Raw genomic sequence first — 24,321 nt, 5'->3', positions numbered from 1 at the left:
ATTCAGTGATTCACAATTCATGGGCCACTCTGCAGTGGAAAAGTTGGGTCCCGAGGTCAAAAAGGTTAAAAAACCCTGCAATAAGTCACAAAAAATTAACAAGGGTTAGAAAATAGACGGATAGATGTTTTCATAAACGTTACAGTGTAATGACTAATTAGCATTAAATACAACACGCAATTGGCAATAGTAGGCACTCAGCGCCACAGCTGACAACCGTAAACAGTAATAGTTGTGTATGTTTGACCCTTACCGCTAGGGGCGCTGCAGAACAAGAGGTGGGTTGTTGGGGCGTGCCCAGGTAAATTAACACAGAATAAGTGTGAGCTAGCGTTAGCACAATGCTAACATTCCATAAATCTAATCTCCATCCTTACAAAGTCTTCAAATAGAAACTCTAAACTCATTTTTGGTTGTGTGCGACTCCGTATTCTGTTGCCAAAATATCATGGAACCAAATTAGAAGCCTCCTACTCGTTCGTGAGTGATGAAATCCCCCCCCACCCCATAACAACCCCAACTGTGAGTGGTGCTTGCCAAATAGTGAGTCCTTGGAACCCCTCCCCATCATTCTCATCATCTATACGAACAGACGGTGTCACGAAGCCAGGGAAGAGGAGAGGGAGACGGGGAGAGGAAAGAAGGGAGGGACTCACCAGAGACGCGAGGTGCTCAGCCTTAACGAGCGGACCAAGAAACAACGCTCCGGTTGGCTACAAACCAGGTGGAGGTCAAGGCAAGAGCGTCAATCCCTGAAAAATGTGAGTTTACCTTCTGAATTTGTCAAACCTCTTACGGCTACCTTTTAACAATGTTGTTTTCTTGAAAGAATGGGGCCGATTATAAGTAGGTTTTTATCTGTCTTTCTTGGGCATTTCTTATTCCAGTGTAGGCTTGATTGACGTGTTGTGTTTTTAGTGCAGAGACAACATGTGCATGAAGGATTTGGGCGGTTTTGTTTATGTTTACTCACCTATGTGCAAATATGTACACGATTTGTAACTCAAATCTATTATTGTATGTGTTATGCTTTAAATATATCTTATAAGTGTGTGCACTGCTCACTTTCCTCTTCATTAGGAACACCCACCTGCACTTGTGGGAACCAATACAAGAACTCTATCAAAAAAGTATACATTTAAAAACTAATGCCCAGCTTTGATTGGTATGGATTTACAGTTTTTTTTCCATTTGCTTACACACAATTTTACTAACTATGTGTCTTTTTTCAAGAGATACACACTTTTCCAAACACCACATTCAATTTTCTTAATTCCTAGATTATTTGCAAAATGACACACTTCGGTCAAAACATATGCCCATTCGTCAAAATAAAGCGAGCATTTGTAAAAATGCAGTTTTATTTTCATCTCACTCACACAGACACACAGATAGACAGACAACATTCACACTCGCATTCACACACTAGGGCCTATTGGAGTGAATGAACTAGAACAGTGATAAATACAAAACACATTTGTAAAAAAACCCTATTTTAAGACACTCCATCCATCCATCTATTTTCTACCGCTTATCCCTTTCGGGGTCGCGGGGGGGGGGGGGGGGGGGGGGGGGGGGCTGGAGCCTATCTCAGCTACAATCGGGCGGAAGGCAGGGTACACCCTGGACAAGTCGCCACCTCATCACATGGCCAACACAGATAGACAGACAACATTCACACTCGCATTCACACACTAGGGCCTATTGGAGTGAATGAACTAGAACAGTGATAAATACAAAACACATTTGTAAAAAACCCTATTTTACAATAACAAATCACATGTTTGGGGCATTTTGCCCGACCTTTTTAGCATATGTGATGAATGATTACTGTAACTTGACAAAATATATTGGCAAATCTATAGCAATCATCATTGTTTACTTTAAAGTGGGCCTATATGTAAGGACCTGAATAAAAAGTAAAAATATCCTGTAATCTTTTCAAGAACTGTTCAACAATGATGCTGCAAACTGCAAATATTTATTTTGATCACAGTCAGGTAAAGTAACATATCACAGTAGTCAACAATGACATGCAGTACAAATTAAAATCTGAGACAAATAAAAAGGTTTGAAAAAAAATCTGGAGATAAAGATGTGTGTATCACAATCCTAATGTGTGTGTAAAGTGTGAAAATGTGTGTATCACAACCGTTAGCTGTGTGCAAGATGTGAAGATGTGTGTATCACAATCCTTATATGTGTGCAAGATGGGAAGGTGTGTGTAAAGCATTGTGTGTAATATTTCGCAAAAACTGTGAAGCAGAGTCTATGCCTAATATTAGGCAAATCTGCACAGTGGTTTTGCTTACTGTGTGTAGACTTTGTTAACTGTGTGAAAATTTAAAATTTAGTGTGTAAGCAATTGGAAAAAACTGTAACAGCATGCTTATTACTGTGGTTAAATTTGGCAGTGTTGTATACTCAGAGCTGTTTTTACTCCTATGGTGCCTTTATTTACTTTGATAAAGCTTAGTTACATTACATTTTAAACCAATAAAAGCTGAGTTTTGGATGCATCTTTTGTATTAGATCTGGTTAGATTGTCCCAACTCAATACCTAACACCCATGTTATGTCTTAATGTACAAACAAACAAAAAAATCTACCCAACTATTGATTGTCATTAATCGACCGTCGGAAAGACATTACACTGTCAAGTCAATTTGAGGGATGATGATGGAGGTCCTTGACATGTTATGCCCACAGGACTTTCGGTTCCCGGCAGCTTCATTTTTACAAGACTTTTGCGGGAACAAAGCCATTTGGAAAAAAAAAAAGAGTCCAGACAAGCGTCTGCACTAAGACTAGGTTCTAATCATTGTAATGAGACAGAAGCATTGTGGTGTTTTGGCTGAATCTTGGCAGACTTGCTGGCCTCCAGGAATCCTTCACATTCTTAAATGAGGACACTCACACACAGACAAAGACACACGCACACGCACGATATAAATATATATTTTTTTGTATTAAATTTTAAAAAATTGATGCCACAGTCACACTAGGAAATAAATGTCACTTTCAATAAGCCGCAGACTGTAAACATCGCTTTTGTTATTGTTCCAAAGAGGCGCGTGAAAATTGATATTCAGTTGCCATGGAAACTCCAGGTGTATAGTAAAAAAAGACAAAACAGCTTTTCCACGCAGCAGTCATTTTGACATTGAGAATAGTAAGACACAGTCAGCAGAATGACACCAACGTGCATAGAGGTACATTATGTTTTGGTGAGAATCTGAACAAAGGTGTAGCTGAAGGAATTAGTTTACAATATTTGAGTCTCTATGGCCTCCAGATTATTTTGGAATTTATTTGACTAAATTATCTAGCTCAACTATGAGGCCTTTTTTAAAATCAGTTTTTTAATGCGATGGTAGAATCAGTCTTTGAATTTTCTGAACTCCTGTTTCCATGGCAGTGCAGTATGTTAAGCAGCACAATGCTGCCTGGAATTGTGCCATTACATGGAAGGTACTCCATTTTGCCTCACTTTCTTCAAGCTGCGATTAATGGACAATCAGTTCACAATACTCGATTGACAAAACTGTCTTTGCCCAACCCTCGAAATGATAATGGTACCGCCCATCAGGAAACAGGAAGTAGCCTGCTAACTATAGCACAAAAGAGTTTGTTTGTTTCAGGCATGCTTATTAACATTTCACATCAAGGCACGTCACATTTCACTCTTGCACATTTCCACAAGGAAAAGGTGTAGGAAGAAGCAGCGCTTAACTGACATTTCAGCTAAATAAAGACATGTTAGCATACCTCATGGATCCAATGTTTGGTTGAGAAGAAAAATATTAACCTGATTTCAGTTTTGCAGTTCTCATCTCTTCTTCTCTGGGTTTTTGTAGACCACCATGAATGAATCGGCGGCCCGACGACTCCATTTTGATTGGATGGACACACTTTCGATTGCCACTGTACTGACTGAGCCACATGCCATCCTGAAGAATGGATACTCCTCCCAACGCCTCACATTCATTCAGCTTTACGGACATCTGTAATGATTGGTGTCACAGACAAGAATTCACCTTCAGGCCCGTGGAAAAAATGTGTGCCAGTTCTTGAGAAGCTTTTCAAACAGAAAAAAAAACTATTTCCCCATTAAAAAAAACTAATTTTTTGCAAACATTCTAATATGGACCAGTATTGATCGATCATGGTGGGCCGTACATGCTGTAATTTTCGATATTCATGGATCTCTCATGGAGGAGGTCATTGATCGTCTCATGCTGTTTTTTTTCTTCTTTGTGATCATGCTGCTTTTAATTGACCGCGCTCAGAAAAGTGAATTTTTTTCGTTTTTTTCATTCAGTCCACAAACAACTCATCTCAGATTAGTACCAAGGAGACAAATAGTCAAGTAGGAAAAAGCACCAGAGGAGATTTCCAGCCTCACCGCCATGGTGATGTCCCAGGGCACCTACACCTTCCTGGCCTGTTTTGCCGGCTTTTGGTTGGTCTGGGCCTTCGTGGTCATGCTCTGCTGTTTCTGCAGCTTCCTGCAGCGCCGGATCAAGCGGCGCCGCGAAGTTCGACTGAGGGAGCAGTGTCTACGAACCGTGGAGACGGAGCCGCTCGCTTGTCCCGCTCTGCCGTACCCTCCACCACTCGCCACTCCTCAACTAGCCCCGCCCCTGCCTCCGCCGACTTCCCAGCAAATGGCACCGCAGTTCTCGCTGTCGACGCCGCTTCCACTTCAAGTTCCTCATCCTTTGCCTGAAGCTAACTGGGTCAGCATGCCTGGTAAGTGGTTGGAACCGAATCCTTTTCTTTTTCTGTAAATAGTCGCCGGATGGTCTGGCATTAACAGCTGTGGCTGTAGGCAACCTCCTGATGTATTTTGGCTGTAGCTGCATTTGAAGTATCATGCAGCATCAATCAGCTGGTTCTCAGGACTACATATTAAGTTTTTAAATTTCAGAAATAACAGCCTCTCTCCAATTATTACCTTGTTTCATTGAACCTCTTAAGGTAGATGACGTCCCGGCTATAATTAAAGTAGAAGTGGTCATTTACGGCAGTGTTTTTCAGCCTTTTTTGAGCCAAGGCACATTAATTGCGTTGAAAAAATCCGGAGGCACACCACCAACAGAAATCATTAAAAAACGAAACTCAGTTGACAGTAAAAAGTAGCAATTGTTGGATATGACTTAAAACCATAACCAACAATGCATCAATATAGCTCTTGTCTCAAAGTAGGTGTACTGTCACGACCTGTCACATCACGCCGTGACTTATTTTGAGTTTTTTGCTGTTTTCCTGTGTGTAATGTTTTAGTTCTTGTCTTACGCTCCTATTTTGGTGCCTTTTTCTCTTTTTTTGGTATTTTCCTGTAGCAGTTTCATGTCTTCCTTTGAGCGATATCTCCCGCATCTACTTTGTTTTAGAAATCAAGAATATTTCAGTTGTTTTCATCCTTCTTTGTGTGGACATTGTTGATTGTCATGTCATGTACGGATGTACATTGTGGACGCCGTCTTTGCTCCACAGTAAGTCTTTGCTGTCGTCCAGCATTCTGTTTTTGTTTACTTTTTAGCCAGTTCAGTTTTAGTTTCGTTCTGCATAGCCTTCCCAAAGCTTCAATGCCTTTTCTTAGGGGCACTCACCTTTAGTTTTTTTTTGGTTTAAGCATTAGACACCTTTTTACCTGCACACTGCCTCCCGCTGTTTCCGACATCTACAAAGCAATTAGCTAACGGCTGCCAACTACTGATATGGAAGAGTATTACACGGTTACTCTGCCGAGCTCTATACAGCCCCGACACTCAACAACAACAACACGTAATTTGCAGACTATAATCACTGGTTTGCAAAAAATATTTTTAACCCAAATAGGTGAAATTAGATAATCTCCTACGGCACACCTGACTGTATCTCGCGGCACAGTGGTTGAAAAACACTCATTTACGGTATGTGAATCATCCGAAGTCATTAAAACACACCTTTTAATCAATGAATGAATCACGGTTTAGGCTAGCAATTTTCATCTCACTACATTTTCATGTTAGCACTCTAGTGGAAAACATTTCTGTTCCAGCGTGTCTTAAGGATGGGTACCTTTCACATTTGAATCCATACGGTACCAATTACCGGTGCCTGGGAATCGATACCGGTACTCAACGGCACCAATTTTTGGTATTTTAATATTAATATTAATTTTAATATTTATTTGTGAGCTGATAATGACAGCTGTGCTGTCCCTTTGTTAAACATTGTTTTCTTACACTTCTGAGTCTCATTTGCAAGTATTATATAGAAGAATATTTTTGCAATTCCGAGACATTAGATAGCAGTAGTGCATAGACTAGTGGTGCTAAAAAAAAAACGGTCTACAATTGAATCGCTATTATTATTTATTCTGATTTTAATTTGATTAACAATTAAATGAAAAAAAACAAGTTTAAAATTAAAAACATATATTTTTTTAAGAATACATTTTTCAAATTACCTTATTTAGACAATGGCTATGCTTACTCGCTCGCATGTATAGGTCATACGTCATCAACGAAAAGAAGGTTTTGTAAACTGTAAGCTGTTTTGAAAATGTTTTATTATACCAAATAATACATTGCAAAAATCGGTTTGTATTTAGAATCGATTCTGAATCGAATCGTCACCCCAAGAATCGGATTGAATCATGAAGTGCCCAAAGTCTCCCACCTCTAGTATAGACTATTGTACGTTGCCTTCTCAGGGAGTAGTCTTTGCCATTAAACTGAATCTACTCTTATTTTGCGCCCTACAAGGTGTTTATACTGTAAGTATTGTTCTTTATACACTCCAGCTGTTTGATTGTAACATGCAGCTTAGTTGTAGTTTTCCATCCATCCATCCATTTTCTACAAGCTTGTCCTTCTCGGGGTGACTGGAGCCTATCCCAGCTGCATTCGGGTGGAAGGCGGGTTACACCCTGCATAAGTCGCCAGCTCATCGCAGGGCCAACACAGAAAGACAGACAACATTCAAACACTAGAGACAATTTAGAGTTGCCAGTCATGTCTTTCATTACCAAATTTTAGGTGTTGAAATTGCCATGTAAAATCTCTAATGCTAATCAGTAGCATGTTAATGGAAAATACAAAGTAAATTAACATAGAGCTAGCACATTGTGAAAAGTACAGCCTTACTACTTTCGAGTGTTCTCTATCAAGCATACTTGCTTTGTTGGCATAGAACATTGCATCATTACCAAGAGGCAGTCCAGCTGTGTCCGTTCTAAGTGGTGCTTGAGTTCTTTGTTTCCTGAGTTTGCAACAGGACTTGCAACAAAGGTGTTGAATTATGGATATTTTTAGTTATAAAAAAAAATTATGTATATGTATTGTACGTATATATTTATATAAAAAAAAAAGTTTAAAATATTTTTATTTATTTAAAAGATTTATGGAACCGTTTGATTTTACGTTAATGGATACCTGTTTGTACCGGTGGAATTTGTGGGTGCCTATAAAAGTACTAAACTAGGTACTCATCTTTAAGCGGGATCCAAAATAAGGTCCATGAAGGCGAGCTTGGAAAAGTTTGGAACGGAAGAACCAATTTTCACAAATGACCCAACAAATACACTCAACTTGCTTACATTTCCACTTCGTGTCGGTTGGCGTTAACGACCCGCTGTCCCAATACTTTTGTCTAGACAGTGTAAAGTAGAGGTTTTGCAGCCATACAAAGTCCAGAAAAGGAAGTAAACGAGCATCAGCTGCAACCAGTGTGACGCTTGCTGAACACAATAAATGAGGAATGCAAAAAAAAAAAGGAAAAAGGAAGGAACCTGGCGTCACGGCCACAATACTGTCGCAGCGAGACTGATAGAGGGTTTTAGTATCCAGGCAGCACCTGGTCTGAAAGACAAGCAGGTCCAAATGGAGCCAAGAGGCGTTTTTAAAACTGTACAAGGACAGGGAGGACATGTCCACTTCTTTTTATATGCTTGACAACCTAATGGCCATTAGGGGGCCACGCAAAGAGCTTGAACCAGAGAGGAATAAAGTCATAGTAAGGAACAATCGAGGTCTCTCCTTCTCCAGTTGATTATCTACTACGCAGGAGGTTGTTGGGATTTTAGGATGCAGACGAACGAGGTAGCAGCGTGCAGTAAAGAAATTGATTATTTATTGATAAAACGAACAAAAAGCGAGAGCAACGGGGAAGTGCTCTGACCGGACAGGCTATGATGAAAACAAAACAAAATGCAAAACATTTGCGGGAAATGTGGAGCAGACGGCGTCCACAAAGTACGACTGTACTTGCGCTTAGCATCAACAGGATGGTCTATGGTCACCAGTGAATAGAGAATCAATAACAATGTCCTGACAATGAAGGTAGGGAAAAGGATCAACTTAAATAGTCTTCATTGCAAACAGAAAACAGGTGAAGGGAAATGCTCCGGGACAGAAGTGAAGCAGCCAGGGGAAAACACCAACAAAACGGGAAAAGCAGCCAAAATAAAAGCACAGGACAGGAACTAACACAAAACACAGAAGAACACTAACAAAATGGCCCGGTGTAACCAGACGTGACAATACTTAGTTAGCATCTGTACGTTTGTTGGCCTACAAAACCATAATCACAAGCTAAAGAAGCCAAGCTAATGTGTGCTAAGTAGGGATGTCCGAAAATGGCTTTTTGCCGATATCCGCTATTCCGATATTGTCCAACTCTTAATTACCGGTACCGATATCAACCGATACCGATATATACAGTCGTGGAATTAACACATTATTATGCCTAATTTGGACAACCAGGTATGGTGAAGATAATGATAAATGATAAATGGGTTATACTTGTATAGCGCTTTTCTACCTTCAAGTATTTCCACATTCACCCATTCACACACACACATTCACACACTGATGGCGGGAGCTGCCATGCAAGGTGCTAACCAGCAGCCATCAGGAGCAAGGGTGAAGTGTTTTGCCCAAGGACACAACAGACGTGACTAGGATGGTAGAAGGTGGGGATTGAACCCCAGTAACCAGCAACCTTCCGATTGCTGGCACGGCCACTCTACCAACTTCGCCACGCCGGTGTGCAGAATTTGTGAAAGCAATGTAAAACTTGGAACAATAGCGTTAGCTCAAAGGCTAGCTCTAGCATTTGGGATGTCCTGGCTGGTTCCAACAGCATACGAAACCATTGCACTAGTTTATTCATGGCAAGATGTGTACATTAAAATAAGCGCTGATGCTATTGTTAACAGCAGAGGTGTCCTGGCTGGTCCAGCAATATTTATTGACCATTGCAGTAGCTAAGTCAGAGCATTTTTACACTCTGTGCAAGCAAAGCAACAAGGTTTGAACAGAAGCGTTATTGGAAGAAGTTGTTCCGGTGTCCTGGCTGGTCCAGCAGAGTTCATTAACCATTGCAATAGCGGGTTCAGGGTCGCCATAGCAGCAACAAAGAATCCAGTGTTTCTACATATTGTGGCTTTAGCAATTCTTTATCATTCTTAATTGCTGTTCTGAGGTGCCCTGGCTGGTCCAGCAGTATTTATAAACCACTGCAGTAGTTGATTCTGTGTCACCATAGCAACAACAGAGAATTCAGTGTTTCTACTGTACATATTGTGGCTTTAGCAATTTGTGGTAATTGTTAATTGATGTTCCTGCGGTGTCCTGGCTGGTCCGGCAACATAAATAAACCACTGCAGTACCATTCAGGGTCACCATAGCAACAACAGAGAATCTAGTGTTTCTACGTATCGTGGCTTTAGCAGGGCTTTATTGTTGTTAAATGCTAGCCTGTTCCTGGGGTGTCCCGGTGACCACTTTTCAATAATCAGTCCTCCAGCAACATTTATAAACTACTGCAGTAGCGAATTCAGCGTCGCCATAGCAACGACAAAGAATCCAGTGTGGCTACATGTGGCTTTAGTCCCACGTTAATAATAGTGTTGTTACATCATAATATTATGACTGCTCCAAATACAATATGTCCGTTAAGACGAGCTACAGTATGAGCTCCTGAAGCGTGATGGAGGCGCGGTGGGACGGCGGCCAGGTACACACACACATTTGGCATCCATAAATTCGACATCCAGCGCCATGGCAACACTTGAAAGAGATGCTGCATTCGAGGGCGAAGGGCCAGATATATAAATACAGGGCGGGCAAACAAAGTGCAGCGAGAGCGCCTGAAAGAGTCGTAAGGCTGCATGTGGGCAGCATCGGAGTGCTGACTCGTCACAAAAGTGTTGTGCCAATGCAGCGCAGGTGTGCACGCTGGGCCAGGAAGTACATGACCAGGGGAGGGAAATAAAGACGCCACAGGGCCGTGACTGATGCGCAAGAAAAAGTGAATTACAGCAGGTGGGACGGATGCTAATGAGCAGACTAATGACTACTAATGGACTCATGACTGTGCAGGACGGACAAAACCTAAATAGTCAGCAATTCACTGACACTTTCCTTTCGACTTTAATAAACAATATCTCCTTATTTTTTTCCGGAATGTTCTGAATCCTGTTTCCACATATAGTGTTGAGCAGCTCACAAGCCTTCTTTAAACAGCAAACTAGCCAGAACTGCATCAACAGCGCCTCTGCTGGTTGCAAGTGAGTACTGCCTTCTACTTGTCATGACCCTCCATCCATCCATTTCCTACCGCTTGTCCCTTTTGGGGTCGCAGGGGTGCTGGAGCCTATCACAGCTGCATTCGGGCGGAATGCGGTGCACACCCTGGACATGACCACTCTTCAATAATCAGTCCTCCAACATTTTTTAAAATTCTTTCTGGCTTCCAGTCAGAGGTCATTTTGCATTTAGCCGCCAGATCCAGCAGATGGCACTGTGAGTGTGTTGTGGGGTAAAGTTCTACTCAATACTTGTGTTTTTAGTACAGAGCACAGGGACCAGCGGTAGAAAATGGATGGATAGTTTAGATTGAACGCAAAGAGAAAGGAACTTACTTGGTTCTCCTCTGCCTCCACCGTGTTGCCATGGAAACACCAAAGTAGGCGTAACTGCGGGCTGTACATTTTCTGAAGCAGTCCAAGGTGTAGTTTCTGGGAAAGGCTCCAGCCCACGTCCTGACCCTGAATGGGATAAGACAAAAAGGACGGAGGGAGGGAATTCTGCCGAGCAACAAGCGGCCTGGCAAACTTGGAAAAAGCCATTTTGTAGCCAGAAATAAACTATCTGATTAGTCCTCATTTACATACATATAATCCTCATATACATACATACATGTAATCCTCATATACATACATGTAATCCTCATATACATACATGTAATCCTCATATACATACATATAATCCTCATTTACATATAATACTCATATGCATATATATAATCCTCATATACATACATTTTATCCTCATATACATGTAATCCTCATATACATACATATAATCCTCATACACATACATGTAATCCTCATATACATACATATAATCCTTATATACATGTGTAATCTTCATATACATACATATAATCCTCATATACATACATGTAATCCTCATATACATATATATAATCCTCATATACATACATATAATCCTCATACATACATGTAATCCTCATATACATACATATAATCCTCATACATACATGTAATCCTCATATACATACATGTAATCCTCATATACATGCATGTAATCCTCATATACATACATGTAATCCTCATATACATATAGAACCTTTATTTAACCAGATAAGAAAACCCATTGAGATCAAGATCTCTTTCACAAGGGTGACCTGGCCAAGAGGTCAACAGCACATGTCACAGAGCAGTTTCAAAATAAATACATTAAGACATACATTTTAAAATACATAAGAGAACTGTAAAACAACAGAGATTTACATCTTTAAAAACACAGGCACTGTGCAAACGTCTCTCGCTGTTTGTCCCTCAGGACAGAACGGAAGGCTCCAAATGGAAGTAGTTCTGTAAGTTTCAGTTTCGTCTGCAATTCATTCCATGCCATAGGGGCAGCAATGCCAAAAGCTCTTTTGCCAAATTCAGTCCGTACATGAGGAACAGTTAAAACATACAAATTGTTAGAACGTAATGCGTAAGAGCTGCTTTTTCTTTGTAACAGAGTACACAAGTATGGAGGTATTAAACCTAAAAGAGCCTTATAAATTAAAGTCAGCCAATGTGTGTATCTGCGTGCACTCAATGAAGATAAGTCTGACTTCATATACAGTTGACAATGGTGGGTGAGACTACGACAGCCAGTAACAAATCTTAGTGCTGTATGAAAAACAGTGTCCAAGGACTGGAGGCATTTAGATGAAGCACTAAAATAAAGCACGTCTCCATAATCAATTACAGGCAAGATAGTTGCTGTCACCAATTTCTTTCTGACTTTAAGAGAGAAGCAGTTTTTATTTCTAAAAAAGAAACCAAGCTTTACCCTAAGCTTAGAGACCAAGTTGTTAATATGGGCTTTAAATGAAAGCTCCTGATCAAGAGTAAAACCCAAGTACTTGTAATTTAAGACCTGCTCTATAGGGTTTCCATTTGATGTTACAATATTTGGAATATTTTCCAGTAGCACCCTTGAATGAGAGAAAACCATTACCTTGCTTTTATCTGTATTTAAAACCAATTTAAGATCAAATAAGTGAGCCTGGATGACATCAAAAGCAGCTTGTAAAAACTCAAAAGCCTGAGTGATGGAGGTTGAACAGCAATAAATAATGGTGTCGTCTGCATAAAAATGGTACATTGCATTTGACAAATTATTACAAAGATTATTTATGTAGATAGAAAATAAAATGGGCCCCAGCACTGAGCCTTGTGGAACGCCTTTGGTAATGTCCAGTAATGAAGAGGTGGTCCCAGCCACCTGTACACATTGTGTTCTGCTGGAGAGATAGTCTGTGAACCAAGCAGCTGCATTTTTAGATAATCCAACGTGATGAAGGGCTTGAATTAACAGACTGTGGTCTACTGTGTCAAATGCTTTTGACAAATCAATAAATAGGGCGACACAATATTTCTTGCCGTCTACAGCCTCGATTAAATCATTGAAGACCTTAAGAGCAGCTGTAATAGTGCTATGCTGTTTTCTAAAACCAGATTGAAATGGAGATAAAATATTGTTTGATTCTAAAAAATCCTCTAGCTAGTTACTGATGATCTTCTCAAACAATTTTGCTAAAATGCATAATTTAGAAATTGGTCTGTAATTATTTATATTTGTGGGTTCACCCCCTTTTAGCAGGGGAAGAACAAAGGCCGATTTCCAGATTTTTGGAATGCTTTTACTTGTTAGACTTAGGTTAAAAATATGCGAGAGAGGCTCAGCAACAAAATCAGCAGCCAATTTTAAGAAAAAGGGTTCAATTTGGTCAGGTCCTGCTGCTTTAGTTGTGTCCAGGCTCTTTAGTGCACTGTTTACCTCGGATATTGATACAGGTGTGAACTCAAAAGTGCAGGTGCTGCGTCTATTTACAGCCTGTGGTGTATTTGGTATATTAACATTAGTTAAACCAACATTTGACAATTGAGGATTCAATGACTCAAACAAGGATCCGGCAGAAACAAAATACTCATTAAAACAATTTGATATAGTTGTCTTATCAGACAAAGTACCAGATTGAGTAATTAAAGGACTTGGAAAGTCATTTGTTGTCACATGATTTAAAGAAGCTTTTATGGTTTGCCAAAACTTTTTGGGATCATTTATATGTTTTTTGCATTCATGCAGGTAAAAATCAGACTTGGCCCTCTTAACAAGCGAAGTACATTTATTTCTAAGCTGGCGGAAGCTAAGCCAGTCAGCCTCTGTCTTTGTTTTTCGAGCCCTGGCCCAAGCAACGTCTCTCTCTTTGAGAAGGTTTCCAATTGCAGAGGAAAACCAGGGATTATTTCGACCTTTAACTCTAAGTTTTCGAAACGGAGCATGTTTATTGACTATACGTTGAAATTCATTATAAAAGTATTTCAACGCTATCTCAATATCATCAATTAAAGCAACTCTGTTCCACTGAAAGGCAGCTAAATCGTATATAAAAGCTGGGAGGCAAAAGTTTTTAATATTTCTTTTGCATGTAATAGTGGGTTTTGATTTTGGTAGCTTGCAGTTTCTTACAGCTGCAATTGTACAATGGTCACTCAAGTCATTGGCAAACACCCCAGTGCCAGTGTACTTATGGGGAGCGTTGGTTAGAATGAGATCAAGTAAAGATGATTTTGAGGAGTTTTTAGTATTGGGTCGAGTTGGGGAAGTGATTAATTGAGTTAAGTTTAGTGAGTTGCATACAGCTTTAAGGTTATCAGAAGAGGAAGTCAACCAGTCAAAATTTAAATCACCAACCAAGAGAAGTTCACTAGCTTTTAACCCACTCATAAAGGATTCAAGCGAGGCAAGGGCTTCAGTGGAGGCAGAGGGAGGTCTATAACAGCCTACAATTGCGAGAGGTTGGCCATGTGAGAATTCAAGCTGCAGGGCAAGGAGTTCAAATTGTTTAGTGATTGACAGTGATGATAATAAGGTAACATTAAATTTGTTTTTGATATACATAGCCACTCCTCCACCTTTTCGAGGACGATCGCATCGGAAGACATTATATCCATTTATAGCAATGTCCTTGTCAGAGACTGCTTTGGTTAGCCAGGTTTCTGATAAGATAAATATGTCTGCATTGGTTGTTTGAATCCAGATTTTGACTAAGTCTAATTTTGGCAGTAGACTTCTAATATTTGAATGAATTAAACCAAGACCTGACCTAGCTCTAAATTCATCAGGAGTACTGATGTTGTACAAAGCTGGGCCTGGATTTGGTTGCACATTGCCTGATAGAAGAAGTAAGAGCAATATAAAAATGTTTCGTTTCATGTGGCAAGGTAACCCGATGACAACATTACTTGGCTTCACAATGTCAAAATGAGTAATTTCAGAAGGAGAAAAACATCTATTTAACACAGAAATACACCATAAATGAAGCTGGTTAGAATTATTTAGCACTGACCCACATGTAGATATCAATAAGCTTTGTGTAAATGCTGTAGTTTCGTAGGACCAGGTGATTGTTATTGCGTTCGGTAGAGTTAAAGGTTGGTGGAGCACCTGGTCAGGTACCCCACTACAATTGCAGAAAACAAGTCCAGGAAAAAGCATTAATATTAAATACAGAGCTTTTGTCAAAGTCATTGTTAAATTGTTTTACTACCTACCCAGGTCCAATATTCAAAGTTCAGATGTCCAGGCTACAGCAGTTGGAAGGCCAAGCTAAGGCTAGCAAAGGCCCAGCCTTAGTCAGTCTGAGGCGAAGATAGATCCAGGCTGTGGCAGATGGAAGGCCAAGATGAGCTAGCAGACCCAGTCTGTAGGCAGTGAGAGGCCAAGCTGGGGCTAGGTTAGAGCCAGGCTGTGGCAGATGGAAGGCCAAGATGAAGCTAGCAGACCCAGTCTGTAGGCAGTGAGAGGCCAAGCTGGGGCTAGGTTATAGCCAGGCTGTGGCAGATGGAGGCCCAAGATGCAGCTAGCAGACCCAGACTGTAGGTAGTGGAAGGCCAAGCTGAGACTAGGATAGATCCAGGCTGTGGCAGATGGAAGGCCAAGATGAAGCTAGCAGATCCAGGCTGTGGCAGATGGAAGGCCAGGATGAAGCTAGCAGATCCGGTCTGCAGCTAGCAGATCCTGTCTGTAGGCAGTGGAAGGCCAAAATGAAGTTAGCAAACCCAGTCTGTAGGCAATGGAAGGTCAAGCTGGGGCCAGGATAGATCCGGGCTGTGGCAGGTGGAAGGCCAAAATTTCAGCTAGCAAAACATCTCCTGGCTTCAGCAGGTCAAAGGCCTCCAGATTTCCAAATCCAACAAAAGCAGTCAGAAATGCCACTTTTTGGAAGTAAGCCTTCATTCATCAAATGTTACGCTTAAAACTAGTACAATTTACTTAATTTGGCTAAAAAATAAATTAAAACAGATAGAAATTCAGACCACTTTGACAAGCAGACAAACAAAAGACAGTGCTGTCGGCCATCTTGGATTCAGCCATGAACATAGAGGCCAATGCCTCATACATACATGTAATCCTCATATACATACATGTAATCCTCATATACGTACATATAATCCTCATTTACATATAATACTCATATACATATATATAATCCTCATATACATACATATAATCCTCATATACATACATTTTATCCTCATATACATTTTATCCTCATATACATACATATAATCCTGTTATCACACACCTGTTCCAGCACAGACTCTATTTTTGCCACACTATAATCGTTCCTTGCAAAATCCGGAGTCAATTTGTGCAGTATGGCAACTTTATTTGCCCGAAACTATAACCTGATTTTTGCAGAAGTTTTTCCTCCACAAAATTATGAAGATTTTTTTTCATATGTACAGTAAAGGCCAAACGTTTGGACACACCTTCTCATTCAATGCGTGTTCTTTATTTTCATGACTATTTACATTGTAGATTGTCACTGAAGGCATCACAACAACATGTGGAGTTGTGTACTTAACAAAAAAAGGGGAAATAACTGAAAACATGTTTTATATTCTAGTTTCTTCAAAATAACCACCCTTTGCTCTGGTTACTGCTTTGCAAACTCTTGGCATTCTCTCGATGAGCTTCAAAAGGCAGTCACCTATAAGGGTTTTCACTTCACAGGTGTCATAGTTTTGATGCCTTCAGTGACAATCTACAATGGAAATAGTCATGAAAATAAAGAAAACGCATTGGAATGAGGAGAAGGTGTGTCCAAACTTTTGGCCTGTACTGTATGTATATATATATATATATATATATATATATATATATATATATATATATATATATATATATATATATATATACACATATATATATATATATGTGTATATATATATATATATATATATATATATATATTTATATATATATATATATATATATATATATATATATATATATATATATATATATGTCTTAATTAGATTATCCAAAAAATAGTGCTCGATACCGTGGTAGAGCGTAATATGTATGTGTGGGAAAAAAATCACAAGACTATTTCATCTCTACAGGCCTGTTTCATGAGGGGTTTACCTCAATCCTCAGGAGATATATATATATATATGTATATATATATGTATATATATATATATATATATATATATATATATATATATATATATATATATATATATATATATATATATATATATATATATATATATATATATATATATATATATATGTCTTAATTAGATTATCCAAAAAATAGTGCTCGATACCGTGGTAGAGCGTAATATGTATGTGTGGGAAAAAAATCACACGACTATTTCATCTCTACAGGCCTGTTTCATGAGGGGTTTACCTCAATCCTCAGGAGATATATATATATATGTATATATATATGTATATATATATATATATATATATATATATATATATATATATATATATATATACATATATATATATATATATATATATATATATATATATATATATATATATATATATATACATATATATATATATATATATATATATATACATATATATATATATATATATATATATATATATATATATATATATATATATATATATATATATATATATATTGCTTGTAACATTTGCTTATTTTTTTGTTTCATACTGACTATTTTTGAAAAAATACTATATTATTGCAAAATTATACAATTTTTCTCATAAAATCCCATTATTTTAAAAATAATTTTTATTCACCTATTTTTTTTTGCTAAACTTTATTCCTGTAATATAACAAATGTATTTTAATATTACATTAATAATGTATATTATATACTGTGTTTTTGTTCATAATGTTAGCTTTTTCTTGTATTTTCCCCCATAGTGGTATGACTATTTTTGAAAAAGTAAAAATATTATCGAAAAATTGTAGAACTTTTGCCCTAATAATGGCATTAATTCATTTTTATATTCCCAAAAAAGGTTTTCTTTCTTGCTGACCATTATTCCTATAATAGCTCACATATATTTACATAATATTCCAATTATTGTTTTTTCTATTATTATATATTTCTCGTAACATTCCCCCCTCCATGATGTTATGACTTTATTCTAGTCAAGTTTTTCTTATGACGTGTATTCTCATAATCTCGGTGTGTTGCTGGGATTGTCTCCAGCCCAGGCGTTTACAGTAAAGAAAAGTGGACAGGTAGAATTCCGCCTAGCAACAAGTAGAGAGACCTTGCGACTGTAACAGCCAGTGTGGCCGTGCAAACCTCCCCTCCGGACACCTTAAGAGCTGCGCTGGACAGTGTGCTGATAGCGCAGGGCTTTTAGCTCATTGTCTGGACTTAACTCGCATTCTGTGTGCATTTGTGTGATTTGAGCGTAATACTGCACTAGCGTGGAAACAGGAGTTGAGAACAGTCACAGAAAGCACACAACATTGGATCTTAATCGCCACTTTCTTGTGTTCCAGAAGCAGATCCTTTCGGAAAGCCGCCGTGCTACGAGGAGGCGGTCCTAATGGAGGACCCTCCCCCTCCTTACACCGAAGTCCTGTCAGAACCGCGAGGGGTCACCTACCTGAAACCCTCCCCTTATCGATCCGCACCGCCGCCCCTGCGGGAACACCAGGATCCCAGCCCGGCGTTCCCGTCCAAGACCGGCAAGCCTCCGCCGCCACCGCCGTCGTCCGTGTTTGCCGGTCGGGGTTACTCCTCCCTCATCCGCCTGCCTTCGTCGCAGCGCTGGGACTCTTTGGGCCACCTGCTTTCCAACATGGACCTCAACCAGTACAACCTCACACCGCCGGGGGCTCGCTCCCTGCGGGTGGGCGTAACCATGGCGACCATGCCCCGCCGGGAGAACAGGACCGGTGAGCTTAGAGGACGGATGCAGGGACTCCACCATGCGGACTTTGAAGGAGGCGTGCAGAGGCTAAGAGGCCTGGAGCCCGGCTGTGGTCTGCCTACAGCCTTCCCTCTGCTAGGCCGGAGCACTGCTGTCTAAGTGGGCGGAGTCATCTCTTCAGGACGCTAATTGAGTCAAAGATTCAGACACTCAGCGAGGCGTTTTCATCTCTCAGCGCCCGAGCCTCCTATTGTTCCGCAGCAGCCGTTGCCATGGCGTCCGGGCCCTGCGTGTTCACGGCGACGACCTCGCTCCTCCTTTTATCTGCTCCGTGTAACGTAGGATGGACACAGAAAAGTTGCCAGCATATAAACACGCTGCTTATATATTGTATCGTCACCCGCGTTCTTTCAGCGCTTTGTGATGCCACACGGGCATCTTAAAATACTCCTAAAAGGCAAATTATCTTGTTTTCCCACACTGTTAAAGACCAGCAGGCTGCAGCCTTCAGGCCCGTGAGTCACCGATGATCAATTTCATTTTGCACCCTACGCCTTTAAAAATAAACAGAAATGGATCTCAGCCACTCAGGACAAGCCCCTCCCCCATCCCCCAACGAGCCTCTGATTCAGCCTCTTTAGAAATATCCATCCATCCATTTTCTACCGCTTATTCCCTTCGGGGTCGCGGGGGGCGCTGGAGCCTATCTCAGCTACAATCGGGCGGAAGGCGGGGTACACCCTGGACAAGTCGCCACCTCATCACAGGGCATATACTGACATTTATTTAGCCTGTTGCTCTGGTCAATCAATGGCTTTAATACAATTCTGTATTTATGCTAAAAGTACATTAGGAAAGCCAATTCAAAAAATAAAAAAATACAAATAATTTGTCAACTAATATTGGAGTGCAATGTAAGCGAAATGTCATTTATTTAAATGCCCGAACCCATTTATCTATTTCATGACCAAATTCATATATGTTATATGTATTAACCTTTTTATGCATGTAATTGCTTTTTATTACATAACGTTACAGCAAAATGAGAAGCAACATGAAAAATACTTGTCGTTTACTAATTAGTTAAATACATTAATAATATTTATATTATAATGGCTGCATAATCTCAATATAAAAATATATATGTTAATATATAAAAAAAAAATTTTTTTATCCAAATTTGGAAATATTAATTAATACTTTTGTGTGTTTTATTTTATTTTAAAGAAAAACATTTTGGGGAAAATTAAAACATATACAAATACAAATTGCTAATATTTAAATATATTATTTTACAAGTTTGTTTGTTTGTTCTTTTATACATTTGGACACCAATACATCCATAAAAAAGAAGCAAAATAAAATAAATGAAGTCACTCATTAAAAGTAGTTAAATACATTAATACTATTGGTGTATTTAAAAGCTTTATCATCTCTTTATTTGAAGATATATATTTTAATGTAAAATAAAAATGCAGTCCTTTTCAATCTAAATTTGGAAAACTTAAAATGTAAACAAAAAGTCTCCATTTTCTCTTAATGTTTCTTGTTGTTGTTCACAAAATAAAGAATTTATGACTAAAAGTGGAAAGAAAATTTGCAAAGATTTAAATATTTTATTTTGTATATTTTGTCAAATTTGGACACAAAAACATTCATAAAAGCAACATAAAATTAATATCAGTTATGCATTAATATTATGTATATATATATTTTTAATAATATATGTATCATTTCTATTAAAAAAATATTTTAACGTAAAAAAAAAAAAAGCATTGTTTTTTCAGTCCAAATTTGGCAAAAATGTAATATTTTAATTATTTTGGCTCAAAACGTCCATCCTCTTAATATTTTACATGTTTTAACTGAAAAATAAGGGATTTAGGACAACAATGTAAAACCAAAAAAAAAAGCAAGGATTTAAATATTTTTTTCAAAATTAAGACACAAACGCATCCATTTTTTCTAGGTAAAAAAAAATCTTACATTTTCAGAAAATCTATTTCAATATTTAACTTTGTTAAATATTGAACATCCTTAAAAATATTTGACAAAAAAAAAAATCATTTAACAATATGATTACATGGTGGTTGTATTTTGCAATGACTGTTTCTAATATTTAGCCCTTCTCGTATGTACAAAAGAGGTAACCAAAATATTAGGAACACCTCTTCAGTTTCCCCTCCGTCAGCCGTCTCGTCTCAGGGTGGCATCTGTATCAGTCTGTGTTGCCTGGCAACCTGTCTGGTCTTGTTTTAGAGTGCACCCATACATGTTGTCATGGTGACGCCCGTCAACACAAAGCATTATCTGATCACCTAAAATGCTACATGAGAGGGGCAACATATTAGAATATAATGCATGGCGGATACAACAAACAAACAAAAAATCATGAATTTCACCTTTTAGAAAAGACAATTTAATGCATCAGTTGACATATTAGAAGAGATGACAATGGAGGAACATGGTGATTATGTACGTTTAATATATCTGAAGTGAAGCATGAGATAATGTGACAGGTGGACAGGAAACCATCAAGAGTGCAGAGTTGGAGGGAAAGGTGACAATGGCGCCATCTAGCGGCGGACATGTGAACTACAAGGAGGAGTCAGCTATTGCAGCAAACGAAGCAGCTTGGAAATCTTCAACAGTGGCAGAAAGAAAGAGAGAAAAGTGTGTGTGACGGGTTCAAGGCATCATCTTTTAATTCAATCCAACAAATAATTCACTTCTCTTTCAACTAATCTTCCTCTTTAATATTCTCAACACACACACACGAGCCACTTTTAGCAAATTAAAGTTGCATATTTGTTGACTAAACTGATTATTACTTATTACAGAATGTAATCAATGTGGATGTGAGATTCTAAACAAGGCAAATGAGTCCAACGCGCTCACGCACACATAATTAATATGATCATGATTATTGCCTAGGAGATTTTCTTTTATTTTCTACAAGGAATAGAAGCAAAAAGACTAACAATGTCATTGCTAATATTCCAAAAAGGGGCCTTGCAAGTCACTTGCTAGCAGACTTCTTTTTTTAACAGCATTTTAAAAACAAACACGCCCCCTGGTGGCAAACGCCACACATATCTACTGTATTTAAAATTTAACAAAAATATTTATTTTTTTGCACTGACACGGAACAAAAACAGTCGAGCAACAGGGTCAGAATGGAAGAGCATTAGGGGCACACTGAAAAAAAATATTTAGAATTTAAATGTCTAAATTTCTTTTTAAATGTAAAAAATAAAAATCTGTTATTTTTTCACAAGTTTCTAATTAAATTACAACTTTTTTGAAATGTTTCTTTTTATTTTACAATTAATTATATATATATATATATACGTTCACTTCATCATAATAATCTGACTTTTCACCGCAATTTTTTTTATTTCTAATTTGACAAGCTTAATTTCGTTATTTTGGTACTTTTCAATTCTTGGAGAATTGACACTTTGTGTCATATTACAAAGACTTTCCCTTGCAAAAAAGTTTTAATGTTTATAATACATTGTCGAATGCAATATAACTAGCTTACACTCCTGGAATTTGATTAGTTCAGTAAAACGACTTAAATAGGAGAAACTGTTTTTTTTTATATCAGAATAAGCTTGCTATATTATGTGGAAAAAAGATGCAATTTTACAATAATGTGTAATATTTATCAGAGTTTCTAATTATGAGAATAAGCTTGCATTATGAAAGTAGTAAAATAATAAATGTGTCATACTATTAAGAGAAATGTTCCTACATATTAAGAAAAACATTTTACAAGACTATTCCTAAAATATTACAAATGTTTAATGTAAAATTACAACTTTTTTCTCATAATATTTTGAGTTTATTCTTGTAAAATATATTTTTTTTCTCAAAACACTTCACTATTACTACAACTTTTCATAGTGGTATCATTATTTTATCATTTTTGGTGTGGCCCTTAATACTAATACAATCTGCCTGCAGGACAAAATGTCCACTTAAATGCATTGTTACAGATAAAAGTCATATTTGCTGTTTCCTCCCACTATGTAACATATGTCCTGTTTGTATATGAGTGGAGAGTAAAAGAAAATGTCCACACTGCTCTTCTAAAAACCTGGAAAATATCTACAGTATAATCATCAGGATTAGATGCAAAATGGTGTATTTTTTGCGTCGGTAAATGTGCCAAAATTAGGGCAAAAAAAATTGAAAATAGCAAAACTGGGTGTAAGCAGACAGGACTTTTAAGCTGCTGTTCATCCACTAAATAGGCAGACAAAAAAGTGCAGCAAAAAGAAAAAATAATAATCATCAGGACACCTAATCTGAAATAGAAGATTAAGCGACTTGTGTCTTGGCAGGAAGAAAAAAGGTAAGCAAAGGCAGGTGAAGACAACATGGCGGTCGTATGAGCTTTACAGGCTGCAGTATTTTCTTTAAAGCACTACAATGCGCTTCCCATTGTCTCTACCGTGCAGCACTGCGCTACTTTAATACCAAGAAGATGTCGTCGCAAACTAAAAGTTACCCCGCCCGCTCCCAGCTAATACATCTGCATAGCAAAAAAAATATATATAAAGAGAAAAACAAATAAATAAAGTATCAAACACACAAAAAAAACAATTTGTCTTATATTTCAACCCCAGCTTGTTTGGCTACCGTTATTATTTTCCTCAAAAAAGATACACACTTGGTCATGGTTTTTTTTTTAGGTTATTTTTTTACAATTTTTTTTAACACAATTTTATTTTTTTGAAAAAAAAAGTTTCCTCAAGAAGCGCACTTCCTACTTTTGTCTCGGCGTGTGTGATTGGCCGGCTTAGTCGTCGTCTTCGTCCACCACGGGGTCTGTGTCCCAGCACGTGATGTCAATCTCTGGACACACAACAACACACGTCAAGTGAATCATTTACAACCGTAATTGATTCATAACCACCCTTTTTGGCTGTTGGCTATTTTAGCCAATCAGAGGCATGAAGAAAGCTATTTCCGGAAAAGGTAGAGCCTTGGGGAAAAAAAAGGAGTTACAGTTGAACTTGTAACCAAACAACACGAGTGGCACTATAAGCCCTAACGAGCTGTAAAGTCACTTTAGCCAATCAGAAGCCAGAAGAAAGCTATTTCAGGAAAAGACTAAATAACAATTCAAAAAATAAGGAGACAACATTTTGAGATGGATTTATCTTTTAAATATACTCGGTAAGAAAACAATGTGGACTCACCGGGGGGCTTATTATAAAAGACAGGTGCCGGTTTTGCCGTGCCTTCATCTGATTGGCCGAATTCTTCCTCCTGTGATTGGCTGAAATAGCCTTCACTCGCCTGTTAGAAACAAAAAAGCCATGTATCAACAACTCAGTTACACCCCAGTCCAGTAGGTGGCAGTCATAAGCATTAAAGTTGGGGAACAAGCTCTTTTCACTATAGCGCCATCTGCTGGATGCCTCGAACAATAACCCAAACCTGCAATGTAACAGTTTTTTACTTTGCTCGTGCTTCAACGGGAACTAATTTGGTGTTTTTCTAGCGTAGTCCTGCTATCTATGAAACAAAGGGCTAACATAACCTCTTGACATTTG

General features: G+C 38.3%; 2 protein-coding genes across 8 annotated transcripts in view; one reads left to right on the top strand and one right to left on the bottom strand.

Annotated features, from left to right (window-relative positions):
• Positions 1 to 296: 296 nt before the first annotated feature.
• Positions 297 to 19,716, top strand: LOC133651005 (proline-rich protein 7). Of its 3 annotated transcripts, XM_062048858.1 has the most exons (4): positions 297 to 522; positions 593 to 761; positions 3,857 to 4,751; positions 18,381 to 19,716. In XM_062048858.1, the coding sequence occupies exons 3-4, from the start codon at positions 4,409 to 4,411 to the stop codon at positions 18,911 to 18,913; spliced, it is 876 nt and encodes a 291-aa protein (XP_061904842.1). In that variant the 5' UTR covers positions 297 to 522; positions 593 to 761; positions 3,857 to 4,408; the 3' UTR covers positions 18,914 to 19,716. The 3 variants fall into 3 exon arrangements, with proteins under 3 accessions (XP_061904842.1, XP_061904843.1, XP_061904841.1); XM_062048859.1 differs by having other exon boundaries at positions 297 to 761; positions 18,384 to 19,716; XM_062048857.1 differs by having other exon boundaries at positions 297 to 761.
• A 1,440-nt stretch (positions 19,717 to 21,156) lies between these two features.
• The window catches only part of dbn1 (drebrin 1), an 83,684-nt gene continuing 80,519 nt past the window's right edge, over positions 21,157 to 24,321 (bottom strand). For 4 of the 5 annotated variants that reach the window (XM_062048850.1, XM_062048853.1, XM_062048852.1 and 1 more), the window contains 2 exons: positions 23,965 to 24,064; positions 21,157 to 23,617 (listed from right to left, as the gene is read on the bottom strand). In XM_062048850.1, the coding sequence (XP_061904834.1) occupies positions 23,562 to 23,617; positions 23,965 to 24,064 (156 nt within the window). In that variant the 3' untranslated portion in view covers positions 21,157 to 23,561. The remainder of the gene's footprint in view (positions 23,618 to 23,964; positions 24,065 to 24,321) is intronic. The other variant, XM_062048851.1, reaches the window with a different exon arrangement.

The sequence above is a fragment of the Entelurus aequoreus genome, linkage group LG05 (genome assembly GCF_033978785.1).
Source record: "Entelurus aequoreus isolate RoL-2023_Sb linkage group LG05, RoL_Eaeq_v1.1, whole genome shotgun sequence".
In the NCBI taxonomy this organism is placed as follows: domain Eukaryota; kingdom Metazoa; phylum Chordata; class Actinopteri; order Syngnathiformes; family Syngnathidae; genus Entelurus; species Entelurus aequoreus.
Note: the sequence above shows the minus strand (reverse complement) of the source record. Positions and strands in the feature narration are given on the sequence as shown.